This window comes from Bidens hawaiensis, unplaced genomic scaffold (genome assembly GCF_021521415.1).
Source record: "Bidens hawaiensis isolate Kalapana, Puna unplaced genomic scaffold, B.hawaiensis_p1.1 tig00028169_1, whole genome shotgun sequence".
Lineage (NCBI taxonomy): Eukaryota > Viridiplantae > Streptophyta > Magnoliopsida > Asterales > Asteraceae > Bidens > Bidens hawaiensis.
The window spans coordinates 216,114-241,250 of record NW_027494583.1 but is presented as its reverse complement, the minus strand read 5'-3'; the positions used below and the strand labels follow the sequence as shown (position 1 = coordinate 241,250).

The 25,137-nt window shown below is 43.4% G+C and overlaps 1 protein-coding gene and 1 pseudogene across 1 annotated transcript; one reads left to right on the top strand and one right to left on the bottom strand.

The window, feature by feature from the left end:
• Positions 1-8,990: 8,990 nt before the first annotated feature.
• Positions 8,991-19,715, top strand: LOC143576456 (pentatricopeptide repeat-containing protein At4g14050, mitochondrial-like; annotated as a pseudogene).
• A 72-nt stretch (positions 19,716-19,787) lies between these two features.
• LOC143576449 (heat stress transcription factor A-5-like) lies at positions 19,788-23,546 on the bottom strand. The gene is made up of 2 exons (XM_077060538.1): positions 23,286-23,546; positions 19,788-21,108 (listed from the first exon to the last, which is right to left on the bottom strand). Exons 1-2 carry the CDS (start codon positions 23,505-23,507, stop codon positions 19,969-19,971), a joined length of 1,362 nt encoding a protein of 453 aa, XP_076916653.1. The 5' UTR covers positions 23,508-23,546; the 3' UTR covers positions 19,788-19,968.
• Between the last annotated feature and the right edge of the window lie 1,591 nt (positions 23,547-25,137).

Below are 25,137 nucleotides of genomic sequence, written 5' to 3'. Positions count from 1 at the left end.
CTGGCGCTGGCGCCGTTAGTTCTGCTCCTGCTCCAACAAGTACTGAATCTCCTCTCATTGGGATCACCAAGGAGCAGGAGACCATATTACGCGCTGATCTAATACCGTCAAGACCTCCTTCACCTCCTCCTGCGTGCAGCCCTCCTCGCGAGCCTATTTTTGATTTTTCTAAGTCGCAGGAGAAGAGACCTGTTGTAGAGGATGATGAGGAGGTTAATTCTGAAGGTTCTGATGGTGGCCGCGCAAGCCCTATAGCGCCACGAGATTTCGTGGCGCAGCCTTCTTCTCGTGGGGCAGGCAGGAGCTCATCAGCTGGCGCTAATCTTTCCGCCGATTCTCCTCAGGTATAAGTTTGTTTTGCTCCGTTGTGCAGACTTCCAAATTAGTGTTTAGATAACTAAATCGGTTCTTTGCGTTGCTTTGTGCTTGCAGGAAGCCGATCACATATACCGCCCGAGCTGGAATATTACTGAAGATAGCTCATTTCAATCCATGGGCGTATGTGAAGACTTCTGGGCTCACTCTGTTCCTCCGGCTGAAAGGAGGTTTCAAGAGGACCGTGCTCGCGTGGACTTGCTTAATGACCACCTTTTTGTTGGGTCTGCGTTCTTTGCTGCCTCCCAAGAGCTTCGCAATGATTATATAAAAGTGCGTGATGCCCTTGTGGAGGCCAAGCGAGAGGCTAAGGTTTCTGCTTGGAATCTTTCTGATGCCCGAGAGAGGGTTGAGAAACTCCAAGTAGAACTTAGAGAGAACCGGGCAAGTGCCAACGCTGCTTTTGTGAAGCGCGGGCATGAGCTGCAAGCTGCGCGGGAGAAGCTGCAGGCGGCAGAGGCAGACGCGGCCAAGTACGCGCGTAGAGCGCGTGACTTGGAGTTGGAAGCAGAGGCGCGTGACCAAACTATTGCGCAGGCTAATACTGACAAATCCTTATTGGAGAGTGAGGTTGCGCGCCTGAAGAAAGAGCTCGATGCTGCGCGAGCGGAAAAGAATGAAGCCTTGGCGGCAGCAGCGTCTGACAAAGAAGAGCTAAAACAAGCCAAGGAAACTGTTGAGTTGTTAAACTCTCAGATTCCTGCTCTTGAGACGTCTGTTTCTTCCCTTGCGCAGGACCGTCAATGGCTAATTTCACAGGGTGTGACTCGTTGCGCTTATGCGATGAAATACTCAAACGAGTTTCAGACCCTTGTGATGGATTGTAATGCAGCGTCGCGCTTGGTGGGTCGAGCTGAAGGGTTTAAGGATGGCTATGAATATGGCATGATAAAGAAGAATCCATCCGACTATCCTTATCAGCTCGACGTTGTCTGCGCTGACATGGCTGAGGTGGGGGAGAAGTACCTGAATACTCCAATTCCCATCCTTGAGCAGGTATTTTAACCTTAATGAGTTTACTTGACTTATTTTCATAATCTTTTGTACTCATAATTTTCCTTGTGACTTTGCAGATAGCCGTGCTTGCTGACCAGCCCGATCTTGGTGCTTTAAAGAAATTACTTGATGAATGTGAAGGGACTGGTGGCAATGATGATGGCGCGGGCAACGCTACCTCTGCTAGCGGCTCTGGCGTGGCCAAAGGACCTACTCCTGACACTATCATAATAGAATACGACTATATTCAAGACGAACAGCTTGATTATGGTAAGTTTGGAGTTGAGGAGCGGGCTGCGCCAGATGCTGAGGGAGGAAGTAATGATGAGGATGATGAAGAGGCTGATATTGATATAGAGACTTGAAAAGCCCTTCTTGTTTTTTTTTTTTTTTGTAATTTTTACCTCATCATTTGTAAATTTGTAAACTTCTATGTTTTGGAATGAAATTTTGTTTTTCCCTTATTCGCATCTTGCGCATTCCCAATTCATCTCTTTATATTGCATGCGTGTGCTTGTTGAATATAACGTATGCTTACACATTGAAACTTGAACAAGGTTGTAAGGAAATTATTTTTACTTAATCCTTAACAGTTGTCATATTTCAAGTTATTTTACGATATTTTGAATATGCTGACACGTGCCTTGGCATTTCATTATTCCTCTTTTGCGCGACGTTATCGCGCATTTATTATAGGGAATTATGAATGAGTTTTTTTTTTTAGCCTTTACGTGTCAGTATGTGTTACTCTGATATCCATTATAATCCCATGCGCGACCTCGACCTGAGACCTTAACAACTATGCTTTGGCATGTGCTTTGCCTTAGCTGTGCTTAGGTATTTTTATGATCCAGCTGCGCAATACGTAGGATGGATGCTATGAGTAATTTGAGCTAAGGCTCATATTATTGGGCTAAGGCCCTGAGCTAAGGCTCATATTGTTGGGCTAAGGCCCTGACGTTTTAGAGTTAAAACTCGTTAACGCGTTTGAGCTTGAAGCTCGCGCATGTATGTTTTACTTCGTTTTATTTTTAGTTTGATGTCAATACAATGTTGTCGTATTGCTCAAAATTAATAAAGGAAAGTGTGAAACATGTATGCAAAAGGTAATAGAACGCATATTAAGAAAGCCTTGATTACAAACTTAACGACTTTTACATGAAACATTTTCTGAGTTGTGATGCGTTCCATGTGCGCGGGATCTTCTTTCCATTTAAATCTTTTAAAGCGTATGCGCCTTTTCCCAATTCTTCTGAGACTTGATAAGGTCCCTCCCAGTTAGGAGACATCTTTCCCGGGGGTATTGCGCGACTAGCTTCATTGTTCCGCAGGACAAAATCATTCTTCTTGAAGTGGCATTCTTTCACGCGCTGATTGTAATATTTTTCTAGTTTTTTCTTGTATTTGGCTTCACTGATGATAGCCGCCTCTCTGCGCCCTTCAAGTAAATTGAGATCCAACCTCCTTTCGCGCTCGTTATCCGTCTTACTCATCATGAGCACTCTATAGGATGGGCATCCAATCTCTGCTGGAATCATAGCCTCCGTTCCATAGGTTAGGCTGAACGGGGACTCGCCATTGCTGGTTTTGGTTAATGTCCTGTGCGCCCACAGGACATTAGGTAACTCTTCAACCCATGCATGGGACTCTCCCTCTAACCTTTTCTTCAGCCCATTTAGCAAGCTTTGGTTCGCGCACTCCACTTGGCCATTCCCTTGAGGGTGGTATACTGAAGTGAAAACCTGGTTGATGCGCAATTCCTTGAGCCAACTGGATATCTTCCTTTCAGTGAATTGTTTGCCATTGTCGCTCACGATTTCCATGGGCAAGCCAAAACGGCATACGATGTGGCTCCAAATAAACTGCTTCATTGCCTCAGCTGTGATTTTTGCCAGTGGCTTGGCTTCAACCCATTTTGTGAAATAGTCTACTGCCACTACCAAAAACTTTACTCGCCCCAGCGCTTGTGGTAAGGGACCCACAATATCGATTGCCCATTTGTGGAAAGGCCATGCAGAGGTCACCGGAATCAAATTGTTCTTTGGCCGCATGGTGTTTGGCGCATAGCTCTGACAAGCTTTGCATTTCTGGATCTCTTTTAACGCGTCCAAGTACATGCCTGGCCAATAGTAGCCTGCGTTCATTGCCTTGGCAACCACCATGCGCGGGCCAGCATGTATTCCACAGATTCCTTCGTGTATCTCTCTGATCACATAGTTTGCTTCCTCAGCGTCTAGGCATTTCATGAGCGGTCCAAGATAAGAGCGTCGATATAACGTACCATCAAGCAGTTCGTAGTTCTGCGACTTGTGCCTTATCTTCCTCGCCTGTGCGCGATCGTCTGGTACCTTTCCCTCCCTCAAGAATTCCATTATTGGAGTTATCAATGATGAAGGTGTTGTATGAATTACAAGGACAGACTTCGCTCCCACCGACGGGTTGCTCATTACTTCCACCCTGACATCTTTGCCGAAATGATCGAAGCTGGTTGATGCCATTTTGCTTAGCGCGTCGGCGGACTTATTTTCACTGCGCGGAATGTGTATGATTCTGAAAAAGTCAAATTGTTCAGTGAGTTTCTTCGCCTGCTCTAGATACAGAGGCATGGTGTTCTCCTTGGCATCATAAAGGCCATTGACTTGTGCTGCTACCAGGTATGAATCTACATGAGTCTCTAGCTTTTTAACTCCGAACTTGTGCGCGATGCGCAATCCAGCCAGCAAGGCTTCATACTCAGCTTCATTGTTGGTGCTCTTGAAATCCAACCTGATTGCGTAGGTATATTCATGATTTTCTGGATCCACCAGTTTGAGGCCTGCGCCGGACCCTTCGTTGTTTGAAGCTCCATCAGTGAATAATCTCCAAACGTTTTCTTCATTATTGGCTTGCGGAGGGTCTACTTCACGCTGAGCCTCTTCAACTTTTCCTTCAGGAATTTCTGTGATGAAATCAGCTAAAACTTGTCCCTTGATTGCTGGACGAGGCTTATAGGTGATCGTGTGCTCCCCTAATTCCAGCGCCCATTTCGTCAGCCTTCCTGAGAGCGCGGGACGCCGCAAGACTTGCTGGATGTTGTAACCAGTCAGAACTTCAATAGGATGACCATTGAAATATCTGTGAAGCTTGCGCGACGCATCCGTTAGTGAAAAAACTAACTTTTCTATGATGGTGTAGCGCGTCTCAGGATCTGTCAACACCCGAATTACATAATAAATTGGTGTTTGGATTCCTTTGCGATCCACCAGTAATACTGCGCCAATGGCGCGCTCTCCTGCTGACAGGTACAACGTTAAAGTTTCACCAGGAAGTGGAGCTGTGAGCGCAGGCAGATTTATCAGACATTCTTTTATCTCACTGAAAGCTTGCTCGGCCTCAGGCGTCCACTTGAATTGGCTTTTCTTTAAGCAATTTCTCAATGTGTTAACGAATGTGGTAGATTTGCTTGCATGGTTTGCTAGGAACCTGTTAATTGATACCAATCTACCATTCAACTTTTGAACTTCCTTCATGGTGGATGGTGAGGGCATGCTGAGGATAGCCTCCACCTTCTCTGGGTTCACCTTGAAACCATCCTTGGTGACCATTACGCCGAGAAATTTCCCTTCTTCCACGCCGAATGTGCATTTGCTCGGGTTGAGCTTCATGTTTACTTCCTTTAGGCGCCGAAGGGTTTCTTCGATGTCTTTGAGCATTTGTTTTTCCTCCATGCTTTTAATCACCAAATCATCCACGTAGACTTCTAAGTTTTTTCCGATCTGCTCGTTGAAAACTGCATCCATGAGTCTTTGGTAAGTGGCTCCTGCATTCTTCAGACCAAAGGGCATTTTTGTGTAACAGAAAACACCCTTGTCAGTTCTAAAAGCAGTCTTGTCTTCATCCTGTGGTGCCATTTGAATTTGGTGATAGCCCTTATAGGCATCCAGGAAATTTGAGCTTGAATGGCGCCACAGAGTCCACCTTCGCGTCAATGTTTGGGAGGGGGTAACAATCTTTTGGACACGCTTTGTTGAGGTCATTGAAATCAATGCACATTCTCCATAACCCATTGCTCTTCTTTACCATCACAGGATTGGCTACCCATGTTTGGTATCGTATTGGGTGAATGATATTTGCGTGCAGTAGATCTTCTACTTGCTCATTCATGGCCTTTGCCTTCTCATCTCCCATGACTCTTTTCTTTTGAGCAATTGGCTCTACAGACTTGAATGTGTTGAGAGAATGCTGCGCCAGGTCTCGCGGAACCCCAGTCATATCAGAATGTTGCCACGCGAAGACCGATATATACGTTGTGAGCAATCTTTTCATTCTCACCCTTGTGTCATCTGATATCGTAGCTCCGATTGTGATTGTTTGTTCTGGGAATTTTGGGTTGAGAATCCATTCCTCTGGCGCGTTGTTTGCCATTGGAAGCTTCATTCTCCCTTCTCGAGGTGTACTTGTTACTGCGCATAAATGATCTCGATACACAAATGTTACTCCTGTTGGTGTTGGGAACCCCAACGCGCCGTGCGCTGGTGACGGTATGGCATTGAATTGGGCAATCGTTCCTCTACCCAAGATCATATTATGGCATGAAGTGGTGGGCAAGACCAAGAAGTTGACAATTTCAGCTCGCTTGTGCTTTTCATCCCCCATAGTTAGTTCGAACTGTATCTGACCTAGGGGGTGAATAATTTCGTTTGAGACACCCGAGATTGGTGCATTCACAACTTCGAGCCTTGCTTGGTCTGCTGGATCCAACTTCCTGAAACATTGCTCATACATGATGTCAGATTCACTACCGGTGTCCACCAGGACTTTTGACACCTCATAATGAGAGATGTGTGCAGTGATGACTAGAGGACTGCTGATGGACGGGCCTCCTCTGATTCTTGGGAAGATTACTTGTTGCTCGCGCCAATCCCCTTGGGTTTGCGCGCTTCTCTTCCTCGATCTTTGCCCTTGCCTTCCTCCTTCAGCTACACAGATTCTTTTGAATTTTTTATTGGCTGAGGCTCCGTCTGTTTGTTCATTCTCTGGTCTTGGGTTTTTTACTAGGTGAGCCAACTTGCCTAATTTTACGTCTTTTTCGATCGCATCCTTCAAATGATGGCATGCATCGGTGTTGTGCCATGTGGATTTGTGAAACTCACAATATTTGCCACTGTTTGGTGGTCCCTTATGGAGTAATGGCCTGGGGCTTTTAAACTGGACATTCTCTATGCTTAACACTTGCGAAGGCGTTTTGGTGAGGGGAGTCCATATTCTTGGTAGAGGTCTATTAGGCTCTCTGCCGCCTTCCTTCTTGTCACCCTCTCCGCGATTAAGAATGTCTTTTTGGGGCTGGGGTGAACTTTGTTGCGCTTGCTTTTCTGCGGGAGAATAATTGGTTTGTTGCAACCTGGACCATACGGAGTTTTGTTTGCCCCTCCTTTCATTGTTGCGTGGTGCTTCTGTTTGATGCCCTCTATCTCTTGCTCTGTCTTGGGCAATTTGTTTTTCATTTCGCGCGAAGACTCGCGATGCTTCCATAAGCTTAGCCCAAGTGGTTGGCATTCCTTCTCTGCTCACGAGAGCTCTGCGGAGTTGATCACTGCGCGCACCTTTTATAAAGGCAACGCGCAAGAGTTGTTCAGTGATGCCTCCAATTGCAAGAGATTCCTGATTGAAACGAGTTATGTAGTCCTCAATGGTTTCATCATTCCTGCGCACGCAGTGCATGATGTCATCGGGGTCGCGCGTGTGTCTGCGCTGCTGTACAAAGTGAGCCTGGAACTTTTCCAATAGCTCTTCGAACCCATCGATTTGTCCTGTCGGCAAGCTTTCGAACCAGACACGCGCTGCGCCCGTGAGGCAGCGAGCAAACATGTGACACCATGTTGGCATCGTCCAGCTTTCTAGGTTTCCAGTGTTGTAAAAACCTTGTAAGAAATCATCTGGATCTGTTGTACCATCGTACTTGCCTAAACCGCTTGGCATCTTGGTTTTGTGTTGAATGGGAGCCTTTGCAATGCGCTCAGTGAATTTTGAATGTTTTACCAAGATGGCTGGCCTATGTGGTGTGGTTACGTCCACTTGCTCTTTCGCTTGTGGGTTGTATGGTGTGTATAGATCCATATCGGCTTTGGCTCTAGGTGCTATGTTCATGTGTGCGCGAAGCTGTGAACCTCCTGCATGAGTATCTCGCGCCTTCCTCATGCTGTGCACCTCTTCCTCATCACTAATATCAGCGTGTTCGGTGTGAACAGAGCGACCGTCTTCCGGCGCGCGCGTCTTTCTTGTTCCCTGAATGGTTTGTTTATCAAATGCGAGCCTCTGTGTTAAGTCGGCTAACTTTTTGTGTTTTACCAGCTCATTGTATTTGTCCATTAAACGCCGTTGTTCGTTTATGAGCCATTCTTTAGGGTCATTGGTTTCAACTTCCGGACCCATTGGTCCTTTTTGTTTTGCACCAGTTAGATTTTGGAACGTGAGATCGTCTGGAGGAGTTTCAGTCTGGCTATGAGGTGTTGTGTTGAAGGGGTGGTTACTGGTGGTGCGCGCAGTGTCACGCGGCGCCCTCAGAACCTGATTTCCCTCATTAACATCCTCAAGCTCATTATCCTCCAGAACTTGATCATTGTTTCGAACACCGGAAACCATGGTGAAGATTTTCAGAGAGAACTGATGAAATAGTGGTTTTGTTGCCGTTGTAACAGGTGATGGCGCCAATGAAGAAGCGTGGATCGACTTACTTGTATTCGATCTACGTTCCTCGGGTGTGAGTGTGCTATATCACCGATGGTTTTCCGGAATATGAGTTCTTCCACCTACAAAACGAACAGCACCGTGAACTTACCCCTCAGAAAGGGATAGAGGGGTCCTCTTTGGGGTAACCCTCCGGTGTGAGAATAAGATATTGTAGGAGAAGAATGTGAAAATGAGTAAGGACTTAGAATATATTTTCTTGCTTACCTTCCACTGTGGAGGTGGTGTGGTATTTATAGTATTAGGGTTTCCAATGATTGGGCTCAGACCCAATTAGGGCCTTTTTGGCCTCCTCCTATTGCTTCGCGCCACGTGTACTTAGGACACCTGGTGCTTTTTTATTGATTATTCTCTGACTAAGGTATTTCACCTGACCCATGTGCCATCACGTGGTAGCACATGGGCTTTGCTGAGTTGTCCATCCTTCATTGGCAGCTGTCAACATCAGCATATTCTTTATTCCTTAAAAGATACCTTCTGGAAGGTTGTCTGATGAGCACAATCATGGTTGTCCTTATCCTGATTTGGATAAGGACGTGGTTGATTGTGTGCATGTGTGATATGCGCCTATCCTGGGGATGCGCGAGGTCTTCTCTTTATTCTCACGCGCAGATGTTTCATGCGCAGATGTGATATGCGTGAGCATGTGATATGCGCAAGCATATGTAATATGCGTGAGCATATGTGATATGCGCCACGCGCAGATGTGATATGCGTGAGCATATGCGATGCGTGAGCATATGTGATATGCGCCACGCGCATAGGTTTTGGCTTTGTGTCTTCATGACATCCTGATTTCAAGCCTCTTGTCTATATCTTGTGGGTTGACCCGCCCCGCTCGATGTTAAGGCGGGTGCATACCTCTTCACTTAGCTTAACTAAACTACCCAACACCACCAGTCTGACATGAATGCATCACCATCTCCTTCAATCCCTCCGCCATTGCGCCACCACCAGCAACCCACATTCCGGCAAGACCCTCCATGCCCACATCCTCAAGCTGGGTCTCAACCAATACGGAGCCTTACCCAACACCCTCATCTCCATGTACGCCAAATGCGCCCTTATCAAAGACGCCCACCAACTGTTCGACGAAATGCCTCAACGAGACCCGGTCTCATGGGCATCCATTCTCACCGCTTTCAACCGAGCCAACCTCCCCGCCCGGTCCATTTCCATATTCCCCAACATGATTGTTCATGATCACTTGCAGCCCGACCACTTCATTTTCGCTAGCTTGATCAATTCTTGCGCTGCGGTTAACGCGTTACTTGTCGGTCGTCAAGTGCACGCCCAATTCGTGCGGTCTCGGTTCTCATCGGATGACGTTACCAAATCATCTTTAGTTGACATGTATGCAAAATGTGGATTAACAGACACTGCACGAGCTGTTTTCGATACGATTAGTGTGACATCTGCCCCGATCCGACCCGACCCAGGTACCCGTTTCCCTTACCCGATCTCTTTCTTTTATGATTTAATATTTATTTATACTTATATTTTACTTTTAATAATAATATATATTTTCCTTCCCGCCTCTCTCTCTCTTTCTTTCCGCCGTCCCGTCCCTCTTCCTTCTCTCTTTCCGCCTTCTTTTCCCTCTTGTCGCCGTCCCGCCCTTACGCCTTGTTTCCCTCTTTTTCTTCTAACTCTTTGCTTGTCCTTTGTTCCTTCCCGCCTAAGGTTGTCTGCGCAGCTCCACGCGCCAGACTCCCTTACAAGGAATCCTGCGTGAAGACCACCTGTACAGCGATTCGCGAGACGAACTCTTCTCGCAGCGCGCTAAGAATTGTAATTCTTCTCGCAACGCGCTAAGAACGGTAGTTCTTCCCGCGACGCGCTAAGGATTTGTAGTTCTTCTCGCAGCGCGCTAAGAATCGTAGTTCATCCCTCGACGCGCGAAGAATTTTAGTTCTTCCCGCGGCGCGCTAGGAATTTTAGTTCCTCCCGCGGCGCGCTAAGAAATGTAGTTCTTTCCGCGACGCGTTAAGGTTGGTTCTGTCTGCCTTCGCGCTCGCGCTCTCTTGACCTTCTGTGTCTGCCTTCGCGCTCGAGCCTTCTCGCGCTAAATCCCTTTGAGTTTTCTTCTGTTTAATCTAGCCGTTGCTTTTGAGTTGTCTTATCTTTTGAGCTGTTGACCTAATCTGCTTTATGTCTGAAAAGTTACTTTCGGCGCAGCATGCGCACCAACCCCATTGGTTGGCAGAAAAAGTGACTGACATAATCTTTTGAGATCTGCTTTTGCCATGCTTGACCAGTACCTTTTTCTGAACCGCCCATGCCTTGTTACTGTTCCCTGTCAGCCTTTTTCTCTTTTTCCCTGCTGCCATATCTTTTGATATCTTTTACTTGCTTTTGGATATCTTTTGCTATCTTTTGTTTTGTCTTGTTCTGATTGTCTTGGAATCTTTTCCCCTTTTTCTGGATTCATGTCTCCTAGGGTTTCTCTATAAATAATAGTATTATTTTTTCCTAACACTACACACACAAACACTTAATCTCTCCTGTTTTCCTTGCTCTCTGCCGCCTCCCTCTCTGCCTCCGTCTTCCTCCCTGTTCTGCCCTGCTTTTCCGGTAATATATATTATATATATAATAATTTACTTATTAATTATGCTAACTTATAATCAAGACTTAAAACCAATCATTAAAACAATAATCTTTAATTATAGGTTAACTTGTGCTTGTTTAAAGTTGGTTCTTGCTTTATCTTACACCGCACCGATTATCAAGTGAGTAATCTCGTACCTAATCCCTTTTTGCTTTTAATGTTTTGGGATGATCATGTGTTCATACAAACTTAGAGTCTTAAACTTGTTTATGAACTTTAGTCGCGCAGTATCCCATGTGTTGAGGACGTTTACTTGGCTGTTTATTTGTATGTGTGTATCATTAACCGCTTTGTTCGGCCTATTCCGCAGTTTTCATGGATCCATTAGATGAACACGGGAGACCTATCGTTTACGGTTTTCTTTGTTTACACTTGCACAGATGTTTTCGCGTTTTTGTGCTCAATTGGGAGCACGGATTGAACTATGAACTATGAGCTATGATCTATCTAGGCTTGATCACAATCTGATTGCACCCTTGTTAAACACCAGACATACACGTGTTGCGCGCAGATTTATTGTTATCTATGTATTGTATTAAACTTGATTTCTCACCAACACGCAAGTGTTTGACGTTTATTTTAACACATGTTCAGGTTTGCAGTAGCTGTTTTGGAGCTTGTGGACACATAGGAAGTTTTCTTTATTTTGGACCTAGATTAAAATGTATCAAGACAAGTTTTTGCTGTTCGAATATTATGATTTATAATATATTGATTTATGATGATTTATGTTATCTTGTGTTTACTCTGCGCGTGCGCGAATGAATGTATTTATTAAATATTGACACCCAATAGTGTCACGAGTAATGAAACAATATGTGGCGCCCCGATGTATAATCCGCCTTTGGTCGGGGTGTTACAGATTGGTATCAGAGCTCGTTGACTTTAGGATAGGTGGTTAGACGTAACGGCCTAGAATACCTAAGAGTCCCTTCTCGCGCATGAGAGAAATCTCATGTTTGCGCGCTTATTGTTAATTACTCGTTATTTATGAATATGCTCGCGCTTGCGCAGTATATGATTTTATGTTTTATTTCGCGATATTTCGATTTTTGTTGAATTTCGATTTTTATTGATTTTACTTACATATTCGTTTGTTGGATTTGAAAATCCGAAAGGTCATGGTGATACATGAATAGTTGATTTTCAATTTCCATTTACGATTATGTTCTGAGGTTGGAGACTTGAAAAGTCATGGTGATACATGAATTGTCAACCTCCAATACTCATTTTCTTGTATGTTTTATATTGAAGATTGAAAAGTCATGATGATACATGAATCGTCAATCTCCAATACTCGTTTGCTCGTATATTTTAAATTGGGAATTCGGAAAGTCATGGTGATACATGAATTGTCGATTCTTGATTCGAATTTGCTACCTTTATTAAGTCTGCATTTAGGGTCATTTATTTTACTTTAACTTTGGACAGTAACTGACTCCGTGAAACCAAGCTTTTCGAGGTTATACTTTGCGCTAAAACCAAGATATTAACTAAAAATTAAAACTTTTATAGAATGCCTCCGCTATCTCGCCGATTTCAGAGAAGAGAAGCCTCGCGCATGCGTAGACAGCAACGTTCCCAGGAAATGGCCGCCGCGATAGCCCAAGCCTTGAGCCAAAACAATACCTCCAGTTATAACATTAAGTCCTTTAACGCGGGTAACCCTCCAAAGTTCACAGGTCTTGAAGGAGCCACCGTGATGCTCCAATGGCTCGAAAAGATTGAAAACACTTTCCTCCATACCCAATGCCCTCATGACAGACGAACCCTATATGCCTCCAGTGTCCTGGAATCCAGAGCGCTTACATGGTGGAATGAAGTAGCCCATGCGCGTGGCGCAGAAGCTGCTTCCAGCATACTCTGGGAGGAATTTAAGGATCTCTTGACGCGAGAATTCTGCCCTCCCAACGAAGTAAAGCGCCTGGAGGAAGAATTTTGGAACCTGAAGCAATACAGTGGAGAAGCGCGCGAGTACGCGACGCGCTTCCATGAACTAAGTTTGCTTGTCCCTCACCTTGTTACCCCTTCCCGCCGAGCCATAGAGAAATTCCTTGGGGGTCTCCCCATGGAAATTCAAGATTCTGTATGGGCCAGAAACCCAGCAACCCTCTCTGACGCCATCGAGTTGGCCGCTGTGCTCAGCGACAACCATGTCAGAGCAGGAACCCTGTTCCTGCGGGGAGCTGAGAAGACCAAACTCACCAAGACTGCCCCTGAACCAACAGAAACCAAACCTGAACCCTCAAACCGTAACAACCTCAAGCGCAGGCGCAAGGCCTATGCGCTTACCAACCCGCCCATTGCCCAGCAACCCATTTATCAACCTCCAGTTTACGCGCCTAACCCACTGACAGCCTACCCAACACCTCCTGTAGTCCACAACTATGCCTTAACCAATCCCGCACTCCCTGCCCCGCCACCTAAGAAACCTTACACAGGAAATCAACCCTTTTGCCCAACCTGTAGACTTCACCACCCAACCCAAACCCCGTGTCGTCAATGTAACCGATGTGGCCGCGTTGGTCACTCTGCTGAGTTCTGTAGAATCCTTCCCGCCAATCCAATTGCGCCAATACCACCAGTCTACCCGCAGAACCCACAACCAACCTACCAAAACCCACGACCCAGATCGTGCTATAACTGCGGTGATCCCAGTCATTTCCGGAACGCGTGCCCGAGACTACAAGTGCAAATCACACAAGCGAATCCGGTGAACCAGATTTCGAACCAAGTGACACGCGGACGAGCTTTTAACATAACCGCGCACCAAGCGCAAGCGAATAATGACGTAGTTAATGGTACATTTTTGCTTAACGGATTTTATGCTTCTGTACTTTTTGATACTGGCGCCGATCGAAGTTTTATCTCTCGCGCCTTCGAGCAGAAGCTTGCGCGACCGCGCAGCGATTTAAAAGAAGATTTTTCAGTTGAATTGGCTAACGGTGAAACTGTTTTAATTAACTCGGTGATTAAAGATTGCACGCTTAACCTTAACGAAAACGATTTTCTGATCGACCTCATCCCCATGCCTCTTGGGAGCTTTGATGTTATTATTGGTATGGACTGGCTCTCGAATAATCGCGCCGAAGTTATTTGCGCCAAGAAGTTGATTCGCATTCCTCGAGAAAACGGTGATCTTCACATCTACGGCGAGAAACCCTCCCGCGGTCTTAAACTTATGTCCTGCGCCGAAGCCCAAAGACTCATGCGGAAGAAGTGTATTGCATTCTTAGCCCATGTGGTTAAACCCGATGAAGGAAAGAAGAAGCTTCGCGATATCCCTGTTGTGCGTGATTTTCCTGAAGTTTTTCCTGATGATCTTCCTGGTATCCCTCCCGCTCGTGAAGTCGAGTTCCGTATTGATCTTGTCCCTGGTGCTTCCCCCGTAGCTAAATCTCCTTACCGTCTTGCGCCCGCTGAGATGCAAGAATTGGCAAGCCAACTTCAAGAGTTGACAGCTAAAGGATTCATTCGCCCTAGCTCTTCGCCCTGGGGTGCTCCGGTGTTGTTCGTTAAAAAGAAAGATGGATCGTTTCGCATGTGTATCGATTACCGCGAGTTGAACAAGCTCACCATTAAGAACCGGTATCCCTTACCGCGTATTGACGACCTCTTTGATCAACTCCAAGGTGCCTCTTGTTTCTCCAAGATTGATCTCCGCTCTGGTTATCACCAGTTGCGCATCCGCGATGAAGATGTTCCGAAGACTGCTTTTCGAACTCGTTATGGCCATTTTGAATTCTTGGTCATGTCCTTCGGTTTAACCAACGCACCCGCCGTTTTCATGGATCTAATGAATCGGGTGTGTAGGCCTTTCTTGGATAAATTCGTGATTGTGTTTATCGATGACGTTCTGATTTATTCTAAGACCAAGGCCGAGCATGAGCAACATCTTCGGTTGGTGTTGCAAAAGCTTAGAGCTGAGCAACTCTATGCTAAGCTTTCCAAGTGTGAATTCTGGTCCGATGAAGTACAGTTTCTTGGCCATGTTGTCAACAAGATGGGTATCCATGTCGACCCATCCAAAATTGAGGCAATCAAGAACTGGATTACGCCGACCACTCCTACCGAGATCCGTTCCTTTCTGGGCTTAGCTGGTTATTACCGGCGCTTCATTTCGAACTTCTCGAAAATCGCTTTGCCTTTAACAGCTCTAACGCACTTTGTCCCTAATCTGAGTGGAATTCTCTGTTATCTTAATCGCATCTGGATTCCCTTTGATGAGAATCTTCGCGCTGATATCCTGAGTGAAGCGCACAAATCTCGGTATTCTATTCATCCTGGCGCTGATAAGATGTACAAGGATTTGCGCATTACTTATTGGTGGCCCGGTATGAAAAAGGATATTGCTGTGTTCGTAGCTAAATGTCTGACTTGTTCTAAAGTGAAAGCTGAACACCAACGCCCATCTGGTTTGCTCGAACAACCTGAAATTCCTACGTGGAAATGGGAATGTGTAGCGATGGACTTTATTACCAAGTTACCTTTGACAGCAAGCAAACATGATAGCATTTGGGTAATAGTGGATCGTTTGACTAAGTCTGCTCACTTTCTGCCCATTCGTGAAAACTACCGTGTTGAGCAACTCGCGCAGCTTTATGTCAAGGAAATTGTCTGCCGCCATGGTACTCCTTTGAGCATCATATCCGATCGCGATGGCCGTTTTATATCTCGCTTTTGGAAATCTCTCCAATCTGCGCTAGGAACTCGCTTGGACATGAGTACGGCATATCATCCTCAGACTGACGGTCAGTCTGAGCGAACCATTCAAACTCTTGAGGATATGCTCCGATCTTGTGTTCTTGATTTTGGAGGTAATTGGGATTCGCACCTGCCTTTGATCGAGTTCTCTTATAATAACAGCTATCATTCCAGTATCGGTATGGCCCCATTTGAAGCACTTTACGGTCGTAAATGCCGCTCCCCGATTTGTTGGAGCGAAGTGGGTGAAGCTCAAATCACAGGACCCGAACTTGTTCAAGAGACAACCGATAAAATCGCCAAGATCCGTGATCATCTGCTGACTGCCAGAAGCCGACAGAAGAGTTACGCAGATCGTAGGCGGAAGCCTCTCGAATTTCAAGTTGGTGATCTTGTTCTCCTCAAAGTGTCGCCTAGGAAAGGTGTTGTCCGCTTTGGGAAGAAAGGTAAGCTTGCTCCTCGATATGTTGGACCATTCAAGATTCTCGCGCGTGTGGGAAAAGTTGCCTACAGACTTGACCTGCCGCCCGCGCTCAGTAATGTGCATCCAACGTTCCATGTATCCAATCTCAAGAAGTGTTTAGCCGACGAGAACCTTCACATTCCACTTGATGAAGTTCAAGTTGATGAAACTATGCATTTCGTTGAGAAGCCTGTTGAGATTTTGGATCGCGAGGTTAAGCAAACCAAGCGCAGTCGCATCCCTATCGTGAAAGTTCGCTGGGAGTCCAAGCGCGGAGCCGAGTTTACATGGGAAAGGGAAGATCAAATGAAGATCAAGTACCCGCACCTGTTCTCTGCGCAACCTACTTCGAGATAAATTTCGGGACGAAATTTCTTAAAGTAGGGGAGACTGTGACATCTGCCCCGATCCGACCCGACCCAGGTACCCGTTTCCCTTACCCGATCTCTTTCTTTTATGATTTAATATTTATTTATACTTATATTTTACTTTTAATAATAATATATATTTTCCTTCCCGCCTCTCTCTCTCTTTCTTTCCGCCGTCCCGTCCCTCTTCCTTCTCTCTTTCCGCCTTCTTTTCCCTCTTGTCGCCGTCCCGCCCTTACGCCTTGTTTCCCTCTTTTTCTTCTAACTCTTTGCTTGTCCTTTGTTCCTTCCCGCCTAAGGTTGTCTGCGCAGCTCCACGCGCCAGACTCCCTTACAAGGAATCCTGCGTGAAGACCACCTGTACAGCGATTCGCGAGACGAACTCTTCTCGCAGCGCGCTAAGAATTGTAATTCTTCTCGCAACGCGCTAAGAACGGTAGTTCTTCCCGCGACGCGCTAAGGATTTGTAGTTCTTCTCGCAGCGCGCTAAGAATCGTAGTTCATCCCTCGACGCGCGAAGAATTTTAGTTCTTCCCGCGGCGCGCTAGGAATTTTAGTTCCTCCCGCGGCGCGCTAAGAAATGTAGTTCTTTCCGCGACGCGTTAAGGTTGGTTCTGTCTGCCTTCGCGCTCGCGCTCTCTTGACCTTCTGTGTCTGCCTTCGCGCTCGAGCCTTCTCGCGCTAAACCCCTTTGAGTTTTCTTCTGTTTAATCTAGCCGTTGCTTTTGAGTTGTCTTATCTTTTGAGCTGTTGACCTAATCTGCTTTATGTCTGAAAAGTTACTTTCGGCGCAGCATGCGCACCAACCCCATTGGTTGGCAGAAAAAGTGACTGACATAATCTTTTGAGATCTGCTTTTGCCATGCTTGACCAGTACCTTTTTCTGAACCGCCCATGCCTTGTTACTGTTCCCTGTCAGCCTTTTTCTCTTTTTCCCTGCTGCCATATCTTTTGATATCTTTTACTTGCTTTTGGATATCTTTTGCTATCTTTTGTTTTGTCTTGTTCTGATTGTCTTGGAATCTTTTCCCCTTTTTCTGGATTCATGTCTCCTAGGGTTTCTCTATAAATAATAGTATTATTTTTTCCTAACACTACACACACAAACACTTAATCTCTCCTGTTTTCCTTGCTCTCTGCCGCCTCCCTCTCTGCCTCCGTCTTCCTCCCTGTTCTGCCCTGCTTTTCCGGTAATATATATTATATATATAATAATTTACTTATTAATTATGCTAACTTATAATCAAGACTTAAAACCAATCATTAAAACAATAATCTTTAATTATAGGTTAACTTGTGCTTGTTTAAAGTTGGTTCTTGCTTTATCTTACACCGCACCGATTATCAAGTGAGTAATCTCGTACCTAATCCCTTTTTGCTTTTAATGTTTTGGGATGATCATGTGTTCATACAAACTTAGAGTCTTAAACTTGTTTATGAACTTTAGTCGCGCAGTATCCCATGTGTTGAGGACGTTTACTTGGCTGTTTATTTGTATGTGTGTATCATTAACCGCTTTGTTCGGCCTATTCCGCAGTTTTCATGGATCCATTAGATGAACACGGGAGACCTATCGTTTACGGTTTTCTTTGTTTACACTTGCACAGATGTTTTCTCGTTTTTGTGCTCAATTGGGAGCACGGATTGAACTATGAACTATGAGCTATGATCTATCTAGGCTTGATCACAATCTGATTGCACCCCTGTTAAACACCAGACATACACGTGTTGCGCGCAGATTTATTGTTATCTATGTATTGTATTAAACTTGATTTCTCACCAACACGCAAGTGTTTGACGTTTATTTTAACACATGTTCAGGTTTGCAGTAGCTGTTTTGGAGCTTGTGGACACATAGGAAGTTTTCTTTATTTTGGACCTAGATTAAAATGTATCAAGACAAGTTTTTGCTGTTCGAATATTATGATTTATAATATATTGATTTATGATGATTTATGTTATCTTGTGTTTACTCTGCGCGTGCGCGAATGAATGTATTTATTAAATATTGACACCCAATAGTGTCACGAGTAATGAAACAATATGTGGCGCCCCGATGTATAATCCGCCTTTGGTCGGGGTGTTACAATTAGTTTAAAGAATACGATTACTTGGACCGCGATGATTTCCGGGTATGCCCGGGTTGGACGAAAGTCGGAAGCTGTTGACCTTTTTAAGAACATGAAAGTTCATAATCTTGTTTCATGGACTGCTTTGATTTCTGGATTGATTCAAAGTGGACATTTTGTTAGTGCATTTCATCTCTTTATTGAAATGAAACAAACCGGGATCAAGATCACCGACCCATTTATTATATCTAGCGTTCTTGGAACGTCTGCTAATCTTGCAGCGTTGGAACTCGGTCAACAAGTCCACAGTTTGGTCCCGAAGCTCGGTTTTGAGTCGAGTTTATACGTCTGCAACGCGCTTATCGACATGTATGCAAAATGCAGTGATGTAATATTCGCCAATACCGTGTTTGATCAGACGGTTAAAAAAGATATAATTTCATGGACTTCAATAATCGTTGGGCTCGCTCAGCACGGAAAAGCTAAAGAAGCGTTGTCACTATATGATAATATGTTATCTACTGGGCTCAAACCGAATGAGGTGACATTTGTCGGGTTAATATACGCGTGTAGCCATGTGGGTTTAGTTAACACGGGTCGCGATCTGTTCAAATCTATGGTGGATGATTACGGGTTAAGCCCGAATCTTCAACATTACACATGTTTAGTGGATCTTTATAGCCGATCGGGGTACTTAGATGAGGCTGAAAATGTACTTAACACCATGCCGTTTGAGGTTGATGAGGCGGTTTGGGCTTCTTTGTTGAGTGCGTGTAAGCGATTCAGGCGAACCCAGATGGGGATTCGGGTTGCTGATCAGTTAATTGAGTTGGGTGTTAAAGATCCATCGACGTATATACTTTTATGTAACGCGTATGCGAGTGTGTTTATGTGGGAGAATGTAGCAAAAGTTAGGAAATTGATGGTTGCTGGTTATGTGAAGAAGGAACCGGGTTATAGTTGTGTTTATTTAGGGAAAGAAAGTGAGGTTTTTTATGCAGGTGAAACGGGTCACCGGATGAAGAACGAAATGAGGGTTTTTCTTGAAGATTTGGATGAGAAAATGAGGAAAATTGGGTATGTTCCTGATGTTAGTTATGTGTTGCATGATATGGGAAAAGAGGAGAAAGAAGCAGTTATTTTGGCATAGTGAGAGGCTTGCAGTGGCTTATGGGCTGCTAAATGGGGTCCCGGGGTCTGTGATTCGGGTAGTGAAGAATCTTCGGTTTGTGGAGATTGTCATATGGTTTTGAAGTTTATAAGTAGTATCGTTGGTCGGGAGATTGTTGTTCGAGATGCGAGTCGGTTTCATCATTTTAAAGATGGCAAGTGTTCTTGCTCTGATTTTTGGTGATCAGCAGTGTGGTGTTGATTTTCAAGTTACTGTATCATTGATTATTATATTTTTTATATAATATCTACAGCTTGAATGGAACAAAACCAAAATTTTGTCATTAAAAGTCCCAACTACAATAGTTAAAGCTTCCTCCAAAATACATCAATCAAATCTAACTGAATAGTGAATACACTAACTAGCATTGAAACATAAAATAAGTTTTTAGTCTACATCTTATTCAAAGGAAAATATAAAATCCATATATATAGACTAATATATAAAAGTCTATACAAAGTGAGAATAACCTCAAGACTTCTATCTCAAAGAGTCAGATTCCTCATGTTCCTGGAGTTCCCATAGCCCGATCTTCTGTCGTCTTGTTCATATGACACCATCGACCTTAAATTCGAGCCTGTTTCCTCGACATCCGACGAGCCTGGCCTCTCGGTTAAAAACTGCTCCCAAAACACATCATTAACCCGACCCTGAACACTTGCAGGAGGCGCCGCTGCATTATTATTATTATTATTATTATTATTATTATTATTATTATCATTATTAGTTGGATCATCACGTGACGAAGACGCTGTCACATTTTGACCCGAAGGTTTTCCAACGCCCTCAAATGATTCAGGAATTGCCACTGTATCTTGACCCGAGTTGACTTGAGATACACAGGATGCTAAACTGAGATTCAGCTGACACGATAAATAACCCTCGGGATCTTCACTAGCGTCCAAACACGGGCCGGTTTTTTGCATGAAAGAAGATTCCATGTTGAAACCAAACGATGTGCAGGTATCTGAAAGCTCTTGAGGCCCGCCAGGTGTCAATTCATTACTCGTTCTGCAGCCTTCGGTTAATCTGATTTCACCGTCTTCATTTGAGCTTTGAGTGCTGTTGGAAACAATATTAACATCTGAAACAGCGGGTGATAACTCAAGCCTAAGCTTGTTTGAGAAATCATGATGAAAAACATTCCCAAAATCGGGCCGAGACGGGCTTTGGTTGTCTACAAGACTATCTTCTGGTGAAACCCGAGACCCGGGCAATCTTCTTTTCTTATTTTCAGCTGAAAAATCCATGGATTCAAGTTTTTGAGCGAGGCGTTCGACAAATTCAGGATTTTGAGATGCTTTGTTTAAAAAGTCTAACAGCGTGTCCTGTTTTTGTTCCATATTGTTGACCCGTTGAGTTAAATCTTCAAGTTGAAGTTTTGAAACGGGTTGCTGTTGTTTAAACCTTAAAATGTTCTTCTCGAATGACGCTTTTTCACGTGTGAGCGCTTCGATCTGTTCTTCAAACGCTGCTCGCTCAGGGTCGGTTGTTGAAGATTGAGGGTTGTTACTGTGACTGTGTATCGGTTTTCGTCGGTGAATGTTTTTCAAAAGGTGTTTTTTATCTTTGATAAATTCTTCATTGGCAAATTCCCATCTTTCAGGATCAATCTTTCTGAAACCCTGTAATATTAGTAGTAATTAGTTATTACAATTGAATGCAGATTGTTAATTTGGTAACTTATCATTCATAATGTGAGATGCAAATGAATCATTATCTTAGGGATGGGCATGAAACCGAAAAAACCGTTACGAACATAAACAAAAACTGACGGTTTGGTTTTACGTTTTTGTAAAAACCAAAGTTCTTGTTCAGTTTGGGTTTTGTGTGTAATAAAAACATAACCCAACGAATCTATAGATTTTCATCTTTACCTTTTTATGTTTTATATTTTAAGTAATTTATAAGAATTAATTAAGCACGTGACTCAAATTGTAGCCCGAATGTATCATAATCAATTAGCTATTAATTAACAAAATGATATATGCCAAAATTCATTATGTTGGACCAAGTTCTTTTTTTTTTCGACCCAAAATTTTCAAGCTCAAATGGCAACACCAAAAACACCATCATCATCGTACTCAGTATATCCCACCAATAGCAATGCTATGGTAGGGTCTGAGGAGGGTAAGATGTAGACAGCCTTACCTCTATCCCATAGGGATAGAGAGGCTGCTTCCGGTGAGACCCCCGGCTCGATAGTAGTTTTGCATCAAGCCTTGGACATAAGGCACATAGCACTCAATCATCGGGACACCGGCTGATCGGTGCATGTGCCCTTGTCTTTCGGCTATCAACGCCACCACATGATGCCTGATTAACCTTCCGCCACTTTTAACGTTATTTTCACGAGATTAGTAAAATAACGTCAAAATTAGTGCAATTTTACTTTTGCCCACCCGAGGGTTCACACATATATACATTATATGCGCGCACCGCAAGCAGGGCGTAAAATAACGTCAAAATTAGTGCAATTTTACTTTTGCCCACCCGAGGGTTCACACAATTTTACTTTTACGCCCTGCTTGTGGTGCGCGCATATAATGTATATATGTGTGAACCCTCGGGTGGGCAAAAGTAAAATTGCACTAATTTTGACGTTATTTTACTAATCTCGTGAAAATAACGTTAAAAGTGGCGGAAGGTTAATCAGGCATCATGTGGTGGCGTTGATAGCCGAAAGACAAGGGCACATGCACCAATCAGCCGGTGTCCCGATGATTGAGTGCTATGTGCCTTATGTCCAAGGCTTGATGCAAAACTACTATCGAGCCAGGGGTCTCACCGGAAGCAGCCTCTCTATCCCTATGGGATAGAGGTAAGGCTGTCTACATCTTACCCTCCTCAGACCCTACCATAGCATTGCTATTGGTGGGATATACTGAGTACGATGATGATGATGAACACCAAAAACACCGAAAACCAAAAAAAACCGAAACTCTTCTAACAATTTTCAAAATTTCAAGAACCGAAGTTTTGGTTTTAGTCCAAACTGACCAAAAGATTTTCAAAAATTTAAAAGTGCCAGCAAACTCAAAAGGTACCATGGTTTCTTCATTATTGGACCACAGGCACACTAAGTAAGATAAATCAAGCTTCTAATCATATATCTAATCTTCCAATTCTTCAATCATAACACTAAACTTTCCTCAAAAACCACCTGATCCCATAAAACAATCCACCAATTTACAAACACACCAATTTCCCCTAGGGGTGTGCAAAAAAGTCAGACCAGCGAGACCGACTCCGGACATGGACCCATTTAGTGGCATTCTCAAGACCCGGGACCCGACCCTATCATAAATACCCAGTCTTATCGGTTCGGGTCTCGCGGGTCTTACCCGCTTTATTTAAAGATAGAAATGGTCAGACCTGTGACACCGGACCCAGACCCATTTCTTGATATTCTCAAGACCCAAGACCGACCTTATTGTAAATAACCAGGTCTGATCACAGTCGGGTCTGGCAGGTCTTACCCGATTTATGTTAAGAGAAAACGGACCCACGAGACACGACACTAAACAAACCGGACCAGTTTACTGATATTCTTAGCACATAGGATAACCAACCCTATTGTAAATACCAAGTCTGATCGGTTCGGGTCTTACCCGGGTTTGTGTAAAGAGAAAACAGTCATCCATCGCAAGACCCGACCTGGATACGTTTATCTGATCCGGGTCGGGTCTTTTACCCGGTTTAAAAACTTAAACCTCACGAAGAAATGAAAGTCAAAGTTGGTCAAAATCGATACAATCAAGTGACTGAAACCCAAGAAAAAGGTAAATAAGCAATCGCTTACGTAAGTATTGAGCTGTCTAATGAAGCTGGAGAAGTTATTATGCTTAAAATACGTCGGCAACAGCATCCGAGCAAACTCCAGCGGATTCCACACCACAAAGCTGTTGCCTTTCGTACTCCACGACACTACTTCATCCGTCACGTTGTCGTCCACCATCTCATACGTCTTTATAAGAAACGGCGCCTGTCCGCCGCCACCAGATGCCGCCGTATTTCCGTCCATATTGTACCAAGCTTCTGGAAACCCTAATTCAATTCAAGTTGGTAAAATAATAATAACGAAGATGATGATGACGGTAGACTATTTACTCATGGTCGTGTTATTATTATTATTATTATAAGAGCGGAACGACGTCGTAACACGTGTAAATCGCCAACCGTAGTTTTGGTTGTGGACATTTTAGGCCCTTGTAAGTGAGAGATATTTGTTTTTAGTTAAAAATATACCATGCACACAATATGGTATAATACTGACATGTTGCTATCATACTAAAAAAATAAAGAGTTAAAAAAGAATTTGTAGATTTTTTAAGTGAGCATGCTTATCATCATGTTATTTTTTTAATTGATGTTAGGAAAACAATAATGCACACGTTATTAGACACCAACAAAAGAGGATATAGGGTTTTATCGGTCAACATGGTTCATATATTGCACAGTTGACCCGAACAAGATTTGTTTGAGATGTATACTTATACTGAATCGAATATGACTCATTTAGTACATTAGACCTTTTCCATTGTGTTTTTTATAAGTTGAGTGGAATCACCTCTTGAACATACAATCTACTTTCTATTAATTTAAAAGCATTCAAACGATTACAATGCAGTACAGGTAAGTGGACATCAAGCTTCGTCGTAACCCTCTTTTAAATAGCAAACTCAATCCTACTAAAAACAAAGTTTTGGTTCTTATGGACTGATAAGTTATAATGCACGACTTTCTGAACTAAATATATATGATATATATTCTCATGGAAGGATGTATATATATATATATATATATATATATATATATATATGTTTCTAGATGCAATTCATTGTTTCATGATCTCAAATCTAACTTTGTTTCATGTTTACGAGTTCCTCAAAGCATAGATTCATGATTTATGTGTTTTATGTATATATATTCTTAATGGTTTTATCACAAAGTAAAATATATTATAACGCACATGATATTTTCATGAATAGTAACGTGACTACATTTATCTGTCAATGTCCCGGATATGGTTTTTTTTTATTTTTTTTCTAGTACTTACAATTAATGTACCACCAAGTCTTTTTTATCAACGGATAAAATTCGATCAATGGCCAAATACCAGTATACCACTATGTTTGCTTTGCATGATGTATTTCCTACAAGAACCATCTTGTGTGTGTGGGTGACTGCTTAACCCAGGGGCGGACTTACCAGTATACCACTATGTTTGCTTTTCTGGCGAAGTGCAAAAAAAATTTTTTTTTTACGTTTTATGTATTTCGTTACCCCTGAAATTATATTAAGTTACACCAAAAAAAACCTAAAACCTTTTAAAGTTAAAAAAATCATGCACTTAACTTGAAATCCATGGAGTGTGGATATCTTGAAAGAGAAAGAAATGGGAGTGGGAAAGATAAGAACGTGAGTTTAATAAAAGAAAGTAAATTATAAGCAAATTTATTACTAACCCCTTTTAGTTGAACACAATTACAAATAATACCCTTTAGTTTGATTTGCATTTTAAATCACGTTATAGTTAAGCATTTCACATTACTTGTTAATCAAATATTCTAGTTAAACTGAGCAGATTAATATAATATATATAAATGATATGCTTTGTTGTCAGATTAGTCAATTGATTTATAATTCTTTTT